The sequence below is a fragment of the Cryptotermes secundus genome, unplaced genomic scaffold (genome assembly GCF_002891405.2).
Source record: "Cryptotermes secundus unplaced genomic scaffold, Csec_1.0 scaffold776, whole genome shotgun sequence".
Taxonomy (NCBI): domain Eukaryota; kingdom Metazoa; phylum Arthropoda; class Insecta; order Blattodea; family Kalotermitidae; genus Cryptotermes; species Cryptotermes secundus.
This window is the reverse complement of record NW_019742976.1, coordinates 208026-224856: the sequence shown is the minus strand read 5'-3', so window position 1 is coordinate 224856 and position 16831 is coordinate 208026. Positions and strand designations below refer to the sequence as shown.

Here is a 16831-nt window from a genome sequence, read left to right as displayed (position 1 = left end):
AGAATCTTTTTTTTTTTTTTTTTTTTTATTTCTTTCACACTTCACATTGCAGTATAAACTATATAAGTTGGTCATAAGTCCCAAGCTGTTATATCGTGACGCGTTATCTTACGTCCATTGCTGCGACAGCTGCTACAATTGGAACGGACACTTCCACGGCAACGAATACGTGGAAACTGGGGAGTTCCCGCAGTGACAAATTGTAGCAACGAATTGTCGTTGAGTAACAACGGATGAGGTGAAACACGTTACCAGTGTATTCTATAAGAAGCATTCCCGTAACAACGGAATGTCTGAACAGCGGTAACGGAACCGTGAGGAATGGTGTCTGGTATCCGTTCAGCATAACGCCTACATAAGCAGAGCCAGAGACAACACAGACGAAAATGAGACAATCTTGGGATAGCCGCCGCCAGAGACAGTTGAGATCCAACCATGGCTAAGGATAGTTGAGATGTTGCATTAAGAGGTTTGGGCCAGAAGTCAAGTGACACTGCAAGTGGTGATAATTATAAGGTGTGTAAGAGTGAGTGTCCAATAAAGATTCGCTAAATCCAAGACCCACGTGAAGTTATTTGTTGCATGACATACCCAACACGTGACAATATAATACAAGCAGATCTCACGAATCATGGTATGAGGCAACCTACACTACAAGCTAGGACTTTCTGACCACTCTGTATTAAAGATTAACACAATTTTTCCTGTTTACAGTTGTTCAAGTAATTTCTATGGCTCACAATGTGAAGTGGATGGTGAAGTTCTTGGTGTAGCAGTGGGTGCATCTGTAGCAGCAGTGGTCATTATTGTACTAACACTAGTATGTTTATGTATGTGGAGGTAAGTATGGACAAATTGTTTTACTACTCAGATCTGTTATGTTTCTCACTTAGATCTTACACGGCCAGTCAGTATTCAGAGTATGACAGGTATGTGCTGCAAAAAAAAACAGTGCAGCCTCTCGCTGTAGTTAATTCTTATTCATTTTATAAGTATTATACATCGATAACCAAAGAATGCAAGAACACAACCTTGATGTTGATTCAGTATTATTTCAAGTAGCAGCAAACTCTACACTGTTCTCAAAATAAATGAATTGCATTGAATTGAATTGAATTTATTTACATTCTATAAATCCTAAGTAGGTTAGTACCTTTGGATACAGAACAAGTCAAAAGGTTACATACATAAGTACAGGCAATTTTAGCTTAAAAATTAATATAACTTAATTTTACATCATTCTCTATTTACATTGAAGTATTCATCTAAAGAGTAGAAGGAATGAGCATGTAGATAATTCTTTAACTCTGATTTAAACTTTTTAGTATCATTGCCCAAGTTTTTAATACTTTGTGGCAGATTGTTGAACACTTTTATGCCAGTAAAGTAGACTCCTTTTTGATATACTGATAAAGTTGATGAGGGTAGGTGGAAGTTATATGTAATTGTAACGGTAATAGAATCTGCACAGAGAGATTATTTTAGTAACAGTACAGCACAGATTAGATTCCATGTGATTTTATTACAAATTCTTCCTATTCATACTCAGTGTTGCTCTAACATTTTTATTTCTTTCAGTTATGAAGAAACTGTGTATGAGTGAATGTTTTGTAAATAATTTTTAAAGCAGTCCTAGTCTTTTGAAGTTATGAAGTTTTCACTGATGAATGAAAGAATTAATTAGAATCAGTTATATTTATGTTGTTTATATCTCAACAGTGCAAAGCTCGCTGCTACTTAAATGGTTACACTGAATGATTATCAGGATATTTTCAATTCAAACTGAACACTGTTGGACAGACATGATGGTTTCTTTGGTAATCCCTGTAATACTCCTAGTAGAAAAAAAATTTATCAGTGAGAGATAAGACAAACCAGCTACTCAATTATTTGATTTTTATCAACTGTATTAAATATCTATGACTATCTAAATATGGAAAAAGATAAATTAACAGACCTAAATATAACTTAAAATCAAAGTGAAAAACTGTTGGTAGTGATCGATGTATCCACCCTGACTTGTCTCCTGAGCCCTGTTTATTGCCAGAGAGAGGTGAGACAATTTTTTAGTCATACAAAAATATAACAAAACCATTATGGCTAATAGTAGTGAGATTATTCATGCAGCTGTAATTAAATTTGTCAACAGTCGTCGATGGAGTAGGGAACAAAAGACTGCAGCAGGAATGGGGTCACCTGTCTTTGGTTACATGGCCACTGGTGGCAGTACAGTGAAGACTCCAGCTGTTGGATCTCCACCCTACCAAGTTTCTCTAGAAGACAGATTGCGGTGGGCTCAGATTGCAGATGTAATGGTGCAAGCCAACCATTATGCTGTGAGTACTACTATGGTAAAAGCTGCAATATCTGGCACTGGATTATCTGGAAAGCTCTATTAACTATCAACTGACTAATTGTGAATATGACAATTACAAGAGTGAAAGACTGATTCTTCTTTATTTCTTTTAGATTATATACACAGTGTGTCCAGGATCCGTTAGGACTCATTTTTTTTTAAATTTTGCTCTGCATTGCCATCTGTTGGTGAGTTGTGGTATTAAGATTCTTGAAGTTTCAGCTATGGCTGTCTATAATTTCAAAGTGCAAGCATCACTGCATCATGTGTTCTGACCTTGAATGTAACAGTACTGTTCTGACACTCATCGGAAAATGGCGGTCGAACAGAGAGTCAAATTCTGTTTGAAGTTAGGCAAAACAGCTGGAGAAGTGTATGAAAAGTGTGTACAGTAGTGATTGTTTGAGTCGCTCAAACATTTTTCGATGGTATGCTGTATTTCGTGATGGCAGGGAGGACACTGAAGACGCTCCACATGCATCAAAACTGAGAACAAGTCTCACTGAAGAAAATGTGACAAATGTGACCTAAATCCTTATATCAGACAGATGTGTTTCTGCAAGCCTCATCGAGGAGCTTTTGGGAATATCAAAAAGTACTGTGCATCAAATTTGGACCGAGGATTTGGGCAAAGAAAAGGTCTGAGTGTGGTTTGTACTGCATGTGCTGTCAGGTGATGAAACACGTGCCAGAGTGGAACACTGCAAAGACATGTTACGGTTGGCCAAAATTGCTACAAAATTTACAAAATCGATTGTTACTGGTGACGAGACATGGTGTTTTCAATATGAGCCTCTCACAAAGCGGCAGAGTGCAGCATGGTTGAGCCCAAAGAAGCCGAAACTGAAGAAAGTGCACATGCAAAAGAGTTGAGTAAAGACACTGCTAACCGTTTTCTTCGATTCCAAAGGAATCATTCACAAGGAATTTCTGCCAGAAGGTCAAACAGTGAATTCTGATTATTATCTCAGAGTCCTCAATCGTTTGTGGGCGAGAATTCTTCGAATTTGACCTTAATATCAAGAGCAAGGTTCCTGGTCGCTCCTCTACAACAATGCCCCCACCCCACAAATTGAAGATCGTGCATGATTTTTTGGCCAGAAAAGGGATCACAGTCCTTGATCATCCTCCATATTTGCCAGATTTGGCTCCAGCAGATTTCTGGTTGTTCCCGAAAGTTAAGTTGGCGATTGATTCCAGTTATGTATTGATTCAGAAGGAGACTATTTTGAATAAAAAGAGTGACATTTTGAAAATAATTCAGTCTTGTATTTTTAATGAACACAGTCCTAACATAACCTGGACACATTTTGTATATGCCACGTTATGTAAGTAGTAATGGAAATAGGATAGAAAGTGTGGCAGGGAAAACAGGACAATGTTGAGGGACAAATTAAATGGTTGGGTCCATCCATGAGGTTATGAGGTTGCTAAGTACACTGTGTATTAGGTATAAAGTTGTAATATACAGAAAATTACATTTGGCAACCCTCTGGTACCAGTGGTGCTGGATATCACAACTTTTACTTTATCATGACAGTCCCTCAAGATATAACTACATTTTGCTGTAACACGTAGACTATGCATTATCCATGGTTGCTTTATGAAAAAATGATCTGTCACTGTGGCCCTGTCATAGGTTGTGCAGATTGCTTCAAGTATTTGGAAGTTTTAATCACCTACTGGACTATCTTAAACTACTCTTAAAAATCTACCCCATTATTATTGTCTCTCTTATGCTTTTTGAAATGAGAGTGTGATCAAAGTACTGATGGTCATATAGCTTGCATGGGAGACAGGAAATGCATACAGATTCTGATGGAGTAATTTCTTATGAACGATCTTAGGAAAATTAGTTGTGATGGTTGGAGGTGGAACAGACTGCCTTAGGATCATTACCAATGCCAAGCTTTAGAATTTGCAGTGCTGAATCAACATGTTTCAGTATCAGAGAGTTTATGTGTGGACACATGAATGTGTATAACCATGTTCAGGATATACTCCATGAATTAGAGTCTACAGAGAAAAGAGGCAAAAGCATACAATGAAGGATACAATAAGAAAGTATAAGCACTTAAATCATCTTCAAATAGTATTCCAAAACATTTTGTCCAAAACTGCACTGTTCCACATGGCCTTAATACCTCAGTTCTGTAGCAGAATAATAAACTTACGAGTTCTTAGCAGTGGCCCTAATGTGCATCATCTATACTTTACACTGTAATAATAAAACCCATATTAAAATGCATTTCTTATAATGCCCTGAAATTTTGTTGCAATGACATTAGTCATTTGATTAATATGTGAACCAAAAGGAACCAAATACTGGTATTTACCTCTGAGTATTATTGTACAGAATGACACTAAATATTGTAACGTGTTTCTGCTCTGAAGACGACGTAGAGATTGTTAATTGGTTTATTCAACAACCTACAAGTCTCGGCTACAATTAATTATAACACAGTTGCGGGGTTTCACAATTTATAACCCTATTCGCAAATCAATTCACTTTGTCTTCAGTAGTCTACACGTATTCAGCACAGGAGCTATGTAAGTGTCCCTGTATCACACACTCCCAATTACACAACTACACACACGTTCGGTTCTTCTTTCTGCAAACGCTGCTATACTCCAACTGTAGGCTGCTGACTGGAGAACTGTCTTCGGTGCTGATACACTTTAACTCTCTTCGGGGACGGCTACAAGTTAACTTCACTCCGGGGACTGTGCAGTTCCCTTGTATAGCCGCAGTGCTTGCCTGTTACGTAGTGAGTGCCTTGTCACAGTAGGAACCGGTGTCACATCGCCGTGTTTGCGTATAGCCTAGCAACGCTGTTTACTCGCACCATGTTACGTCACCGCGCATTGTGTGTTACGTCACCGTGGGGAGAGTGGCGGGGATGGAGCGCTGACTCATCCGCCACCTCACTGTGGCCAGAGTTGCCACATCACTGCTGGGTAGGGAGGGGTTGTCCTCCATTGCCCAACATGTCACAATATATAATACACAAATATTTCAAATCAGAACCCATGTGTTACTATACTCTCATACTGGAGTTCCTTCCTTTCAGAATTACAGATTGTTACATATTCAATTGTTAATGTGACTGCCAAAAGAAACGCTCTTTGCCAATCATACTCATCATTATTGCTGAAATGAGAACATTTAGAAGTGGGTGAATAAGAGTTCTTAAATGAAACTGAGTTTGTTGAGTATAAATGTTAACAAGGAGAAAATAACGTCTTATAATTGAGAATATAAATACTTCAGATTATCCTAAGGTACCAGTGTAAGAAAATGAGAATAAAAACATGACTAAGTAAATTACAAAACATTACATAAATGACTAAGTAAATTACAAAACATTACATAAATAACTTACGATCTGTGTAGAGCAGGTATCAGAAGTTACACGTTAATAACAGTTGTATGACTTTGTGACTTATCTTTGCTAATAATATTCCAAAGTAAAATTTTTATTATGTGAAAGTTGTTAGATTGGAGGGGGGGGCTTTCATGCCATGTTAATAACTTTCAACACATTTGCAGGTACTGTTAAGGTTTTTTTTATTGCTAGGGGGGTGGGACTAAGTCCCTTGTACTGCGGCCACTTCCGGCCTATTGTACCAGCCCCAGATGATAGGTGAGGGTGATCGGGGAGCAATTGGTGGAATGAAGATTGGCAGGGGAAACCGAAGTACTCGGAGAAAACCTGCCCCAGTGCCACTTTGTCCACCACAAATCCCACTTGACCAGACCCGGGATCGAACCCGGGCCGCCACGGTGGGAAGCCAGCAACTAACCGCTTGAGCTATGTTGTGGCCCTACTGTTAACATTAATGGTAATTCAAAACACTACATGCTACCTTCACTTTCCAGCAGTTATTTCTATCATAACAGAAGAGTCTTGAGTAGTGGAACTGACATCCACCAAGTTAATATATTATCTCATTATCTCTCATCCCATTAAATTTCAGGAACCTACATAAAACATCAACAGTGATACAATGCTACCATTTCTAAAATTTGCATGGTCACCACACTGTTGTTATTAGTGGGAGACAGTTCAAAGTATGAAGGTGGGATTGTGTCTAATGGCATGATTTCATACCACTTCAGTCGATCAGTTCACTCAAACATTATTAGGAAAGGAGGACACACACACAAACATCCTTAAAGATGAAATACCATAAGCCTATACAGTATTTCTTTGCATAACGTTAATGGCACATGCATGTGGTCCAACTGGTTGAGCATTGCATTTTCTCTACATCGGTACTGTCACCTGCAAGTTAAAAGCCAGCTGCCATTCCCTTCACAGTGGGGATATAAAATCCCGTTCTTGGAAAATGAGGGTTAAGGATATGTGGCTTATCAATTCATAGTTGACATAGCAGTCCCTGGCTTTCAAACTAAATTGCTTTTCATCTATTTCGTCAGCAGCCTGAGCCTGTACCAGGGCCGACGAGACCCTCATCGGCTATGTTTGGCTATCCAAGCCTTACAATGAGTGGAACTCTACCCCATGGGGCACCACCAGTGCCACTTCCTCGCCTGGGACTTACAAACATGAGCCACACTGGAGCCATGAGCGTCCATGGAGGAACAGCATTCAGCACACTTGGGGCCCTGAGTTCACATGGAATGAGAACCCCAGATCGAACTGTGGAGTCCACAAGTAGTGAGGAAGAGGACAGGGCAGATCTGCTGGGTAGGAACTTCCATGTACCACGACCAAAAAGCAGATCTTCTGTTGCAGTAAGTGGAAACATTAATAAGAGTAAAATAGTCAGTGAAAATTCCAAACACATGAGCATAAACAGGCTGAGTTACCAAATTCATTCCTGGTATGGATGTCTTACATGATGTTTCCTCTTGTGATCACCATTTGGTGTAAGCCTCACAGCAAAGCAGTCAAGTAACACACAAATTGAAACACAAGTAAAGGTAAAGTTGGACCTGTTCTTAACTAATTAAGCACTATGCCATGAAGGCATATAGGGAAGTGGATGTGCTGGTCCACATTTTCTTGACCTCAACAATTTTGCACTTTCAAAAAATTATGACTCTTTAAATTCCATAAATTTCTGTTTTTGCCCAGATTTCAAACTTGGGGTTGTTTTCAGAAACGTCATTTTTTTTAAGTTTTCAAATTCTCAAAATTGTTGAAAATTCTTCAATAATTTCTTCAATTAAAATAAGTAGTTATTGAAAATTTAAAATATGTGACATATTTAAGCATTAAATTTAAATTAGTTTATTCTGTATGAAACACCTTTAGTTCAGTGAAAAATTCTGAAATTATGTGAACTTAACAATTTCTCATATTCTCAAAACAAAAATTAATCACACATCACTGCCACTTAGCCTGCGATTGTCTCTTCAGTTCTGTCACAACCTTCACGTACATTTGCTCATCTTTGTCTACTCTATGTAAGACTGCCATAGCTGTCCATACAACTACCCATATTGTTTTCATTAAACTCAACATAGTGATTAGCACAAATACTTGATGAACTGCTTTAACAGCATCAAAGTCATAATCATACAGTATTTTAAATTAACAAGTGAAACTGAGTTGTTTACTTTTTTACAGAATCAGAGTGGAATTTATTATGATGTAGACTGTGAGCAAGATGCATACAGTGGTTTCTCAAAGAGCCAGCAGGCAGCTATCCCAATGAGCACATACACGATGTCCAGCAGAGCCCCATACTATCGGCAGTGATCCACACCAGACTTGAAACAGGCCATATGGTACTGAATGTGTGGTGTAGTGCAGCAATGGCATTATAAATGATTCCCTAAAGCTTTGAGACAATGATTACTATATTATACCAACATTATGTTACATATTCTCCACTTTATGTGGTATATTTGATGCTCACATTTTCAGATGAGAGGCTATTGTTACACCAACAGATTTCTTGTGTAACCTTCATCGCCTGTGCAGGCCCAGTTGGCCCTAGGAAGTCAAGCATCACGATGTTCATAATCCAATATGGCTAATTAAATTCCAGCAACCAGTGCCACAGTAAGGAGAGATTTAAATCTCTGCAAAAATAAAGGTGGTTTCAATGAAACTTAGCACCTCTGTGGTACTAGGATGATGATCTAGTACTCATAAGGTTCCAAGTTCACTCCCAACTATTGCCAGTGATCTTTAGACGAAAAGATTTATTTAAGGGTTAATGGCAGTGGCTATTATTGAATCCAGGACCCTTAAAATATTAGATTACTGACCAGTGGTAAATGCATTTGTCTAGGATTCAAAAGTTCCCAGGTTAACTCCCAAGTGTGAATAAAAACAATAAAAGATGTTAGTATAAAACACAATCAGCCACTTGAAGGTGTGAGTACAGAAAATTTCTGAAAATTCGTGCATTTAAAATATACATCAGGCAATGGATAATGCTCAAAATTATACCAGAATAAAGCCATATAAACATATCCAAGACTGCTGAGACTTCTGCACTAATAGACGTTGAACACCTATGTTATGGAGAGTAGCTGTATATTTAAGAACCAACTCATGCAAGTCCCTACCACCAACTTTGCAAGAAAACAGAATTACGCCCTTGAATACAACATTATTCAATTTGTTATTATAATTAGGTACTTTCACTGGTAGGACAACTATTTTAAATAAGTCAAAGATCTGTACCTATAGTCACACTGCAATTTTAGGGTCCCTGACCCTGCCCTGCATGTGCTGCTGTCACATTTTAACTCCAAGCACTGAATACAGACAAGAATGTATAGTGGCAGAAAGAAATATTGGCTGATTCACTTGAAAAGCAGAGTTTAGGAACACAATTGGTAAACATGTGACTGTCAGCCAATGCAGTTTCAAGGCAGAGAGTGCTGAACACTGATCGTACAGGAACTATAGTGAGCAGTTTAGTTGCTTCTCATGATATATCTCGTGCAGTGTTTCTGTTTTTGTGGTCTGGGTGGAATTCTTGAGAGTGGATTAAATCTATATGTATCTGTATTAAATCTAATGGATACATTGAACAATGTGGTTAAGCTCTCAAATATTAACATGTCAAAAAATGAAACAAAAATTTTGCACAGTTTTGACAATCATCATGGACACACAGAAAACATTTTTGTCAAATGTTCAATGCTGAACTTAAATTTTTTCAAAGCATGCTGATTCAGTCAGTAAACACATAACTTGGTACATAGCAACAAAGGGGAAAGCATGTGGAGAGTACAGCCTATATACAGTACAGAATTCTGTTAACATTTTCTGATGATTGAAACTGTGAGTAAACAGAAGCAAATACTGGGTTGATGGATTACTCTTTCAGACATTATCATCATCCTAATATGAAGAAAAATAAATGTTTTCCAGTCATATTTATGAAAGCTGCAAAATTATGCCATACTTCATAAGTGTGATCACAAAAGCCTTTTTTTGGTATCACAGCAGGCAAGCTTGACCATGTCTCAGTGTCATATTAGCTGCCTGTGTGAACATTTAATTGCTGTCACAACAATAAAAACACTGAAGAAAGCCATCTTCTGGGATGTGGTGCTGTGTATAAATTGTGTTAACTGACGTTTCAGAGGAACGTATCGCCTCTGTCTTCAGGGTAGAAGACAAGAAATCCGCGAGTGAACCAGAAGAGCAGGTGTAACAGACTGAGACCAGTCGAGTAAACACAGCTGTATAAGAGAAGGAGAGGAGTGTGGGTACATAGGGAAATAGCAGTGAGGGGGAGGGGAAGGGTCTGGTGGAATGGCCAGAGTTGGTATAGAGTATGTGTTAGGGGGAGAGAAGGGAAGGTTAAATGGTGGGCAGTAACCCTGTAGCTCGGAGGCTGCAATGGACCTGAGTGGCCTATAGGGATGCCGTATTTCAGAGGTTACTTGAGGGAACAGATGAGAGGCTTCTGTGACTTGCTGAGACAAGACCCCACCTCTCTGTTCATATTGTTGGGATGGAGTTCAATCTCAATGGCCTCCCTAATGATGTGATCCATATAATGGGTCTTGGTAGCGAGGATGGAGGTATTCTGAAGCTGAATGTGGTGTCCCAAATCAATGCTGTGTTCAGCCACAGCTGACTTGTCTGGATGTTCGAGATGGATGTGCCGCTGATGCTCCTTCAACTTCGTGTCCACAGAATGGCCTGTCTGCCCAATATAGACCTTATTTCACTCGCATGGGATACTGTATACATCCGGTGTCCTTAGTCCCAGGCTATCTTTGACTGGCCGAAGGAAACTAGATAATTTCTTTGGAGGCAGACCCACCCGACCCCCCTGACAGCAAGAAGACGTTGGTCAATCTGAGTGAAGTGCCATTGGAAGAAGCAGCCTGCTTGGCCCTAAGCAAGGGCCTCAACTTTGCCGTGGCTCTGGTGTCTGTCCCCGAGAAGGCAATAGTGGCCCTGCCTGAAGAGACTGCAGAGGAGATCCGACAGAAGACAGTCAGGGTCCTCAAAAGCCAATGAGGTGAAGGGTAATGCGACCATGGTACTGGATACGTTGGACTACAACCAGAAGATCGCCGCTCTCTTGGAGGACAAGGTCTACAAGAAGTTGAAGGATCCTACTGATTCCATAGAGCACAAGACTGTCCTTCTCCTGAAAAAGTCCCAGATTGCCGAGGTCTGCCAATGGCTATGACCTCAAGGTTCCAGTTCATCTAGACTCTACAGGTTGTAGAAGATCCACAAGCCTGATATTCCATTAAGGCTCACTGTCAGAACTATTGGCTTGGCCACTCAGGTTCATTGCAGCCTCTGAGCTACAGGATTAATGCCCTCCATTTAACCTTCCCTTCTCTCCCCCTAACACATACTCTATACCAGCTCCGGCCCACTACCTGCTGGCTATTCCACCAGACCCTTCCCCTTCCTCTCTCTACTATTTCCCTATGTAGCCACACTCCTGCTCTCCTTCTCTAATATAGCTGTGTTCACTTGATTGGACTCAGTCTGTGGCACCTGCTCTGCTGGTTCACTTAGGGATTTTTTCTTATCTTCTACCCTGCAGATGGAGGCGATACGTTCCTCCGAAACACTGGTTAACACAATTTCTACACGGCTCCACATCGCAGAAGATGGCTTTCTTCATAGTCACCCCTATGAAAACCTCAAATCTTACAATACAAACACTGTTCATTAAACTTACTAAAATCTCTACCTACTTTCTGCACAATATTCAGATTAACTGTCTACATTTGCATTTCTTTAAAGATGATATGATTCATCAGGTAAAACAAATTACACAACTGACTGCATTATTTTTGTACATCAGAGTGATCAGTAAAAATAATCTTAAATGGCTTAAACATAAGTTTGCAACCAGATTTTCTGCCCCCCCCCCCACAAANAAATAAAATAAAAAGAAAAAAAAAACCCCTGGGGGTACCTATGTTTGGAAGGCTCTCAATCATTATGCTACTCCTTATACCCAAGGAAATGACAGACTGAGGATGATAGTACTTTAAAGCCCTGCCTTGATAGCTGAAGATGCCCTGGAAACATCTTCCAAGTAATGACATCAGCTGCAGTGTTGCTGCAGAGAATCAGCCAAAGAAGCTGCCAGAAAAGCCTGACAGCAACATTATCCACAACTGGCAGCTGTATATAATATTGAATATATAAAAAATATTTGGTGCTGATCATTACATCACCTAAAATACATACTCATGACACATCCTTGCATGTACACCACAAACGATGAACTTCAGAACCACTGTCTTCAGTATCACCAAAATGGAAGCTTCAATTCAATTTATTTTAGATTCAAAAATATATCCAGATACAGGCTGGGAAACAACCATTGGATATAGAATGAGTCACAGATCAAAATATAAACATTCCATTCCCACAGGAACAAGTCAAGGCATTCATAATATAAAACAAATAAAAAAGAACATATAGACCATATATACAACAAAACTCCCCCAGTTTACAAAAACAACACAGAACCAAGACATCTTATTATAGAACTCTCAAGGTTTCAGGCGTCAGTCCAAGCTCTTTTTTCATTTTCATTACTCATCTATTATTTCCATAAAATCCAATACTTTAGGATGTGGAAAAGTCATATTAGATAAATAAGTAGTATAAAGAACTAAGTCAAGACATAAGAACAGAATCAGAATACAATTAATCTTACAGACTAGTATATACAGGTACATAAAATTCATCCCCAGTATAAAATGGGTGACAACTCAAGAATTCTTTTAAATTTAATTTTCACCCTCAAGTACAGAGACGGCACTGTTCAAGTTAAAGATGTAAATTGTTTGTTGTGTAAATGAGATAATACAGCAGCATATTTCATATAGCAACTTGAAAAGACCGAATAAAGAAGGCAGTTTTCCACAGGCTTGGCCTTTCAAATATCCACACGTATCTCACCAGAATATATTATCTACTGGCTGAAGTACAGTATTTCATTCAGGATTTATGAACAGCTCAGTCTTCCACATACTGTGGGCAGCAAAAAGGTTTCTTATGGAAAGATGAGCCAAGAAGAGGGACAAGGAACCAAAATTTCTATTAACCCCTGCAACAAATGGATAGTAGCAAATTTTAAGTTCTTTTGCCTGTATACAAGGATAGAACATAGTTTCCTCTATTGGATCTGTAACCAAAGTGGCTTTCAGGACATCTGGATCTGTAAATTTATTATGCATAAGGAATACTGTCTGTGATATCACACCCTTCTCTGTTCTCGAACAATTTATTCACTGAAACGTTACACAAATGACAAAATCTTTGTACAACTGTAAGAAAACTAATTCACACTACGTGCAATTTAATATTTAAAACAACAGTAACTTCTCCAAAGTTTCTTTCTCTTCAAGTATTTCTTGTGCCCTGTGTGGGTTGGCTGCCCATTGCAGAAACTCCAACCCGAAAGGTCAGAATGTACTTTTGGGGTCACTTTCCCCTAAAGACACATTAAGTCCTTCCTAGCTGTCATTCATTCATTCATCAGTAAACTGTCAGATGACAGGTCCACAGTCTCTTCCAAAACAGTTCCTCCACTTAATGTGATTTCGAGCTTTCTCCTTCAAATAAAAATATCCTCTTCCATCCCCAAAGTCATCCAGCATCTTCTGGTCACTTCTATCCACCCCTCCGGTTTGTTTTGTCTCCAGAGAAAACATCTTGCATACATGGTATCTCTATTTTTGGAAAGAGACGATCCAGGAAAAGTGATGTGGTAGTTTTTCCATTTGCTTTCCACATCGCAGTACAACAGCCATTCAAACCACTCTGGTCACGCCTGTTGCTATACGAACTTGAACCATCTCAAGCATCATTTGCTCTGTGCTTCAAGTCGCTGCTTCCGGCATCAGTTTTTGGTTTTTCATGTCTCTCTTCGTCTGATGCCTACCCTTTGACCTGTCCAGCAAGGGAGGCCCTGCCAGTAGCTATGCTACTGCTGGTATAGCTCTCAGGGTCCTTGGCATACTCAAACCCCCTCACCATGGTAAGGTGGAGACACCAATGAGGGGGCCTAGCTGTCGTGGATCACTAAAACATGGAAGTCAATGCCACTGGTGGGAAGTGGTTTAAACATGCACTAACAACATCTAATTTGCAGGTTGCTGAGTTACTTGAACTGGGAGAATGCAAGCCATTCCAATTACAAAATGTTGCTTAGTCACCAAGACCCTCATCTGAACCAATCAGAACATAGCTAATATACTGATGCTATAGGTGGGAAAAAGATGGTGTATGACAGACATCCTGCAGTTACTGACAACAGCAAAGTCAGTACAAGGGTTAACTACTACCAAACTGATGCAATCTCCCCAATTTTCAAGACAGAAATGAATAGTTTGCAAGCCCCTCATTTAACCAATATCACTCAGTTCATTATCTACAGAAGAAACTTTCTCAGCAGTTCCTGTCAGGAAGTACAAACATTTCATCAACATAAACCCAAAATCCCCTTAGTGAAATAAATTGTAACATTTTAAGTTATGCAGTCCATCTTACACAGAAACATTTAATGTTCATAAGTGCACAGGAAAGTTGAAGTTCGGAAAACTTAATAAAAAATGTTTCCATCACAGATATCTGTATTCAGTCTCATAAATTTTGCTCACAACTCAAACTTGGAAGCTACATAGAGTACTGCTCTCAGTTACATTTACTGTATCACAGATGATGTAAAGAACCATAGAGAAGTGTCCAGATATTATTAACATATTAACTAGTTTTACACCATATGACATGTCAACAGACCAGAGAATATTGATGTCTCAAACCAGAATACAAGACATATGCTTAAAGTATCTCAAATTAATCTCAGGACTTGCAGTAACTCTACAACAATCCAAGAAAAAATACTCACTCTGATTATTAGTACTGAAAAATGATACTACATATAAGCTATAGTTTCTAAATGAAATCACAGAACACTTGTTAAGTACAAAATATTTTACAAGTAAGGGTACCACAATAACATGAATGTAAAATACACCTCCAAGTTTACAGCATAACCATTACATTTCACTTACACATGCCAAAGAACCATTATCAGAGAAGCCCACTATTCAAACCCTATGAACCAGAAATATATCAATTAGATTAATAATAAAACAACTGAAGTAGTATGAACAACTAAATTTCCTGGCCTACAAATTGATAATTTAAATTAGAAAACACACAATGAATATTGATAATGATTCTGCTTTTGGGAGTTGCAGGCTGAAGTGGTTAACCTGACCATTTCAAGTCAACTAAAAGGTTAGGCCAGTTAATTTTTAACCAACAAATTAAATAAAAATATGGTGTCAGATGAAAACGTGATTAATGTCTCGCCAAATTCTCAACTGCAATACAGTTCTATCAAAGTAAAGTACAGAATGAACTCTGTCCAACTTAGAGGAAAGAAAGATGCTGGCAGACCAAGAAGACAGAGCTCAAAGTCTGAAGAGGCTTTTCCACCCGTCAACCTCCTCGGCAAACATAGCTGTAGCCAGGTATTTACTGCTGAAACCTGCTGACAGAAACATTAAAAGAAAACAAATGGCTTCCTTACATGATTCACCGTCATAATTGTTCAATGGTTATCCCATGTAAAATCAACAAATTCATAATTCTGGGGCAAAAGTTTCATGACCATCTCTTACAAATAAAATTCTGCAAGCTTGTACAGTCTCCCTACAAAGGGATATATGCAATGTTACCTTCATGTATCCATCAACTGCTGAAATATGGCATTTTGAAATTTGAAGTTTTCCTTAAATTTTCCCATATTGATTCATTAAAGCACTTGACCCTGATCCTAGTTAATATATAAACGACTGTAAGATATATGGAGAAGAGATTCTTTTACACATTATCTGCAGCTCCCAAGTTAGTCCTCAGCAAGAAACACAGTTATAGCATGTGTGAATAGATTGGGAAAGAGTAAAAAATATGGCACACTGTGCCAGCTAAAGGTATGTGCCCTTCATACTTCCATATGTCTTTCTTGGCAGTGCTTGATTGATCAAGAAATCCTCTTCTGAAATGGAACCTGAAGATTCATCATCACCACTGTCTCATCACACATCAAGATCTTATGTATGGCCTCATCTCCTCTCTCATTATCCTGCAATTCCTGAAATTCTGAAAGTGTACATATATTATTATATATTACTATTTAAATCCTCTGACCTTAGTCACACATTGAAAAGAATGATGTTCTTACCATTCAAGAAGGATATGGTGATGAACTGCACTCCTGTTGCAATAGGATCATTCTTAAAGAAGTGAGAAATACCAGACATTTTGAAAGTTATTTTTAGTGGTTTAAGTAACAAGGCCTGATAAAACATTTAAAAATTCTGAAACAGCAAACCAGTATACATGATTTGTAGCTTTCATGGTGACAAAATATACTGAAATTGTCCTGCATGATCAACTGTGACAATGTCTGATGCTTCAATTCATTATATGAGCATCCCTGTACAGTCATAAACTGTGTATTAGTTTTAAATTAATTTATTTTATAAGCATTTATTATTGCAATAACAATAGTCATAAATATATAACAATTCAAGTGCACAGAGATAAGACAATACTCAAAGATATTTGCAAAATAAAACACTTTTGCAATTTAAAACGTTTATATAAAAACTGTTATAGAAAAACTGTAGTGAATATGGGATTCTGGATTACATTCTATGATACACTATACGTATTGTTATATTAAGGTCATACATTAACATGAGTAACAAAACACACACACTCATAAGTGATGAGTACAAATATCAAAGTTAACAAAAGCAGATGGCACAAAATTAATTAGGAAAAACTTGGAAATGAGCAACCAGAAGAAATATATGCTCATAACTATTTTGGAATTACAGGTGCATAATACAAGAGTGAACCATTTCATTACACTATTATCAGATATTCCTCTTGGGATTTAAAATATTGATTCTGTAAAACTCATGAGTACAATTCATGACATAGAAAAAAGTTCCCTTGTCTTGTATGCTCT

The 16831-nt window shown here is 38.3% G+C and overlaps 2 protein-coding genes across 4 annotated transcripts in view; one reads left to right on the top strand and one right to left on the bottom strand.

The window, feature by feature from the left end:
- LOC111873651 overlaps window positions 1-8807 on the top strand; it is a 67390-nt gene extending 58583 nt beyond the window's left edge. For 2 of the 3 annotated variants that reach the window (XM_023868559.2, XM_033755149.1), the window contains exons 10-13: window positions 715-840; window positions 2150-2336; window positions 6798-7115; window positions 7954-8807. In XM_023868559.2, coding sequence (XP_023724327.1) covers window positions 715-840; window positions 2150-2336; window positions 6798-7115; window positions 7954-8085 — 763 coding nt within the window. In that variant the 3' untranslated portion in view covers window positions 8086-8807. The remainder of the gene's footprint in view (window positions 1-714; window positions 841-2149; window positions 2337-6797; window positions 7116-7953) is intronic. The other variant, XM_023868560.2, reaches the window with a different exon arrangement.
- A 4968-nt stretch (window positions 8808-13775) lies between these two features.
- LOC111873656 (protein N-terminal glutamine amidohydrolase) overlaps window positions 13776-16831 on the bottom strand; it is a 35946-nt gene continuing 32890 nt past the window's right edge. The window contains exon 6 of the transcript XR_002844413.2: window positions 13776-15954. The gene's annotated coding sequence lies outside the window, so the exon portion shown is untranslated. The remainder of the gene's footprint in view (window positions 15955-16831) is intronic.